We start from the raw sequence: 5,986 nt of genomic DNA on the forward strand, positions 1-5,986 counted from the left end.
TATCTATCTATCTATCTATCTATCTATCTATCTATCTATCTATCTATCTATCTATCTGTATGTATGTATGTATGTATATATGCACACACAAATTTTTACTCACCGATATATACACATCTACATGCACACACGCATGCGCGGACACACATTTCAAACGCCCATACACGCACACACACATACGCACACAAACACACGTACACACATATACATACACACACATACACACACTCGGCGCACATACTGACAGAGAATGAAAATATTCCAAATATTCAGTGGAAACTACATAAAATGCTAACAAAACAGGTCAGCATTGTTATATAAACATTGTTTTATGAGAGTCACCTGCCTAAAGGATGTGACCAACTCAGCGGAAGTAATTAACAGAACATTTTTTATTCTTAGAAATATTTAATCAGACTTCAGAGCTTCTCTAAACCGATGAGGGATTCGGTTTTTTATTGTCTATTAGGGTCTTTGATTTTGTCTCGGTTAATGTTTATGTAATAACCTTAATTAGTTCTTTGGGACTGTTATAACAAGAGAGATTTAATGCGAATCTTGTAAAGTAATTCTGAACGCAAATAACTTAAATAGGCAAAATTTGTTCTTCAGGTAAGAATCAATTGCATTTAGTTACGACTCATTATATTTTGCGTTCAAATGCTTCTGAAGTCAATTTTATCTGTTACTTTTCCTGGATCGGTAAAATAAAATACCATTCAAACATTGGATCAATTTAAAATTCTTCTGAATCTATTCTGATATAAAATAAATGGAACTATAATAGAAGATAGGGAGTTATCTAAATAATTGTTGTTGATATTGTTGTTGATGTTTAAGTTTCAATGAGCCACCCACGTTTCTTTAGTTGGAATCAACTCATTAATTAAACAAAAACCTACCTTAAGAAACATATATAGATGCATACAGATTTAAATATAAACATATACAGATATAGACTGCATATTACATACTGACATGCTATATATATATTCTTTTATTCTTTTACTTGTTTCAGTCATTTGACTGCGACCATGCAGCCATATAGGTGGTTAGAAAAGCAACGAAGAAATGTTTGGTAGCTTCCCACAGCTTTAAATAGCTTTCGGAAATTTCTTTTTGTAGCCAGAATTCCTGGTATGAGTTTTTGAAGAGGGGATTTAATTCAAAGTCGTTTTGTAAAGTAATTAACTCCTCTTGTATCTCAGAGTCAGCTTCATTTGTATAATCGTCAATAAACGGGTTTATCAACCAGTCAGGGATTTCCATACTAATGAGGTCTTGACATCTACAGCTCATGTCGTTATGCAAAGACTTCAAATGGTCACAATAAATGAAGAGGTCATCATCTGATATAGAGATATCAGCCTCATGATTGTTTTCTAGTTGAGCAAGATTTGGAAATTGACATAGCTCCCGACAACTTTTATGCCTAAAGAGTGAAAACTTGTCCATGAATGCGCAAATAACAGATTTTGCTTTGATAAGATTTACATGACTGTCGTGCAATTGTAAATTCAGATCATTGAATATATTGAATAAATTTGCAAGTTAAGAGATCTTCACTCAAATTATCATATTTTTTCTCCTGAAAAAATTGTGTTGAAAAGTGAATAAAATCGCTTCAAATACTTGCTTCTCGATAATCATCAGTATGTAAAAGAAGACGATCAAATTCTTCATCGTTGTTGTTGTAGAGTTGTCGAAATATTCAGGAATTAAGGGAAGACATTCTATTTTATTTATTGCTGTGATAACAATATCAAGCGATTTATGAAGCTGATCGCTCAAGCATCTTGCAACTAGATATTGATGATAAATTACGCAATGTGTTATAAATACATTGGGTAGAGCCTTCTTTAAAAATGTAAAAAACACCCACCTCTGTACCGCCCTATCAATGCTGGAGCAACGTCTGTTGCACACGCAAATATATTATTCATAGGGATTTCTTTTTCTTTGAAAATTTGTTCAACTATAGTAAAAATGGATTCATCTTTGGTGTCTGTTTTAAGTTTCTTTGCAAACAATAATTCTTGCACAATTTTCTGATCTTTAATAAAGCGAACTTATCCAAAAAGCAGTGCTTCGTTGTCTGGGAGAGTCGACTCGTCCAATTGTAAACTAAATTATTGACTTTTAAGTTTTGTAAATAACATTTCTTCAATGTCCTTAACCATCTCATCAATTCTTCTTTCCAAAGAATTATTATTAAGTGGAATCGTTCTGATAATTCCACTTGGGGAAGGATAATGTACTACTGTACGAAGAGCTTCCCCTATAGCTGGCAAAATGAGTTGTTCTCCGATTGTATGAGGTTTCCCTGATCTGGCAATCATCCTGGAGATATTGTATGCACAAACAAATCTATCATCGCATTTCTGTGATTGGTTTGTCGTAAGGTAGTGAATAGGATTTTCTGTTGCGAAATTTATCTCGTTGAATTTTAAAGTATGACAAATCTTTGTTTGCTTTATCAGGGAGTATTTTATTTAAATGATCGGAAAGCATGGATGGCTTCATGGATGGCTTCATTCGAAAAAGCTTTCTCGCAAAAAAGACGCATTGACTGTTGTTCGTTATTTGGAGCAATAATAAATCCAAACTTCAAATATGCAACACCATACTGTCTACATTTTCGCTTTAATGAATTTCCTGACATGATTATAGGTGAACTCACGCACTGAAAAAGAGTAAAAAGAAAAAAAAAGAGTAAAAAGAAAAAAAAAATACCAATAATGCCAACAACCACTATTAACTCTTCAAGAAGTATTGAGGTACAGGGGTGCTTTTGCTTTTTTTCATGAAATAATAGTACTTTTTTGAAACAATAAACCTTTTATGACTGAAAGACCAGTTGTTAATTGAAACCTTTACAATAATTTTTACTACTAAATCAGCTGTTTCACCATTGTAAGTGTGCACCTATGTAGTCTAAGTAGCATCTCGATAAGTATGGTTAGCGGTGGAAGCACATTAATCTATTTAAAAGAAATTAGTTGAGTGGCAATAAATATTTGAGACACAAATGAAAGTATATGATAGAGACCCACGGACTTAACGCACGGCAGGGTCACAATAAGCAAGGTGCTAAGTAACCATTTCTCTATCAGATTTCTCCTATTAAGTTTCATGATTATAACTGAAGTATGAAAAAATAATGGAAAATAAATAATCAGCGGTGGTGCCCCAGCATGGCCGCGACCTTCGGGCTAAAACATTTTAAAGGATTTAAGGATCTAAGGATTTAAGAAAAATTTTAAAGCAAAATCACAATATTTAAATAATTCACCGAATGATGGTAATAATAATAATAATAATAATAATAATAATAATAATAATAATAATAATAATAATAATAAATGAATTTGTTACACTTAAAAAAAGTTCTCAAAATTTATTCTTAGCCGGATATAATACATGTGGAAATTAATTCGGTACTCCGATAAATAAATAGCAGATGAAAATAAATAAAATAAATGAAAATAAGATAATAACTGTTATCTTTTTTTCAAAAATACTTATTAATTCTTATAGTAAACTTATTATTTAAAAATAAATTGATCATTTTCCAGAGTTTCATGGTAGTAACTAGATTGGATTTAACGAAGGCTATACTTTTGTAATCCAAGTGCAGGAGATGGTTAGAAAATATCTAATGAACTAAACAGACACCGAAGCTTTGAAACCCGAAAATGTTAACAAGGAAGTCTTATGTGGAGACATTACCCATTGCACCAAAATGTCATCAAGAGACTACCTCCCATTGCAACATGATGTTGCTAAAACATTAGATAATGTTATTAATAGGAAAGACATCCTTAAGATAGATATAGACAATATTTCTGTTATTGAGTATATAGATATGTACCAATACAAGGAGTATTGCTAAAACATTCCTATCAAAAACATTCTCATCAAAATTTCTACAAAGTGCAAATTTCACGTCTATATCAATAATTATTGGTGCACTTAGCTATGATAGTAAATGTTTAATCTGGAAAAATTAAAATATTCAGGCAAAGAAAGATATAAGCAAACACGCACTTTATATATACAACTTGTAAGCGGAACAGTAAAATACACAAGACTTTACTGAAGTTCAACATGTAACATGTATTAGTGTTGTTATTTAAATATCAAAGATGGAGCGTTGTTTCTCTGTTAGAAACCAGCTCCTTTGTGGAGAGAATTCAAATAACTAGAAAAAGTAAGGCATACGCACATATATATAGATGTATGTATGTACGTACATACATACATACATATACATACATACATACATACATGCATGCATGCATACATACACACAAATATCATGCAGGCTTGCTATATATACGAGCAATCTCTATACGTGTAAGGGTAGCAGAAACACACGTTGAAGAATCAGGAATTTCGTTGCAAGTCATCTTATCAAATTAAAGACGTCCAATAACTATTTCCATCTTGATACAGTTGCCTCTATGGAGATTTTCTCCCTTTGCAGCTGCTTGTTATAACAAAACAAAAAAAGAGAGTTGGGGAGGATTGGTTATATTCTCGAGTGTTCACCAACAAAAAGCAAATTTGTAAATAAAAATAAACTCAAATATATGAATACTATTCCTTCTTTGTTTGATGACTAAAAACATCTCATACTAACACCATTGGACTCAATAATAAACAACTTCACACATAAATATTATATTCATGTGACATCTGATAGCATTGGGCCCGGACTAATTTGAATAGAATTTGAGCTGGATTAATTTGAATGGAATTTGATCAGGAATAATGCACCAAATAATTATAATGTATCAACTGGAAATTGAGAACAAACAAGCTATGAAACATCACTGAAAATAAACATAGCAAAAAAAAAAGACCAAACAAAAAACAAAAACGAAACAAAACCAAAAAACCGGCTTTGAACAATAAAATATATAAGTATATCTCGTAATTTTATTGTGAATATAGCTACAGCCGTAGTAGTTCCGAATATTTATGACCCAACGAGAGAGCTTTTAAATACACATTCGAACTCCTCATTTGATCGACTGCATTACTTGCTTGATACTTAGAATATCAATCTTAGCGGCACAAAAGGTTATGGCGATTTGGGCGTAGAATGATGCGACAAAATACTTTAAGCTGTTTTCTCTGATGCCCTACTGATTCTGTCAAAGTACCCTTGTTTTGATAGGTATAGTGAGGAAGAGTCGATTTAATACGTGATAGGATTACAGACCGTAGCAGAATTTGAGAAAATATAATGAGAATAAAGACTTTTATGATATCTGTCAGTCATCTGCACCTCTATGCGCAGACCTGTCCAGGCCCTTTTATGTGGAAGACTAGAATGCGAATTTTTTCTCTCCCCACCACTGACTTTGTTCAAGGGCAAAACAGTCTTAATGCCGATACAGTTTGACGTCGTTGTCATGATAGGTGTGGCTGTCAGGATGCGAAGAGGTCGAGACAAGTACAACAAGATATTTCGTTCGATGTTCTAAGAGTTCCGCTCATCCAGCCGCTGGATTGATAATTTCTTTTATCGACCCTCGACGGGACTTGAACTAAGTGAGTGCAGGGATCCAGAACAAGTCGACTTGCTAGAAATAGCAACCAGTTCTCTTTAGCAACACAGTCCGCTAATAATATTGATACTATTACACACTCACACACGCACACAAACACTCATACACATACACACTCACGCATACATATATATTTAAAAATCTTTAAATCATTATGATTTCTCGTTATAATTTTGAAATGTTCTTAATATTTTTGGGCTGCAATTGTCCAATGTTTCATTCTTCTTATTTAATAAGTAAGCTTTTGTCTAATGCTGGTTTTAATTTAAAATGACTCTGAGGTTTTCATTTCCCTGCCTCTAAGGGAAAAAGAAGTATAAGAAAATCGATCGAATATAATTCCTAAAGGTTTTAAATGAATATAGACGAATTAATTTCATGATCTCAAGTTATGTTGTACTGAGGAGCCC

The 5,986-nt window shown here is 32.7% G+C and overlaps 1 protein-coding gene across 1 annotated transcript; it reads right to left on the reverse strand.

Annotated features, from left to right (window-relative positions):
- Nucleotides 1-1,014: 1,014 nt before the first annotated feature.
- LOC115227077 lies at nt 1,015-1,455 on the reverse strand. The gene has a single exon (XM_029798005.1). It carries the CDS (start codon nt 1,453-1,455, stop codon nt 1,015-1,017), a length of 441 nt encoding a protein of 146 aa, XP_029653865.1.
- Nucleotides 1,456-5,986: the final 4,531 nt, after the last annotated feature.

Source organism: Octopus sinensis, unplaced genomic scaffold, assembly GCF_006345805.1.
Source record: "Octopus sinensis unplaced genomic scaffold, ASM634580v1 Contig01638, whole genome shotgun sequence".
Classification (NCBI taxonomy): Eukaryota; Metazoa; Mollusca; class Cephalopoda; order Octopoda; family Octopodidae; genus Octopus; species Octopus sinensis.

What these genes read in the sequence shown, in the direction of transcription:
- LOC115227077 (XM_029798005.1), bottom strand. Translation starts at nt 1,455, where the DNA reads ATGGACAAGTTTTCACTCTTTAGGCATAAAAGTTGTCGGGAGCTATGT.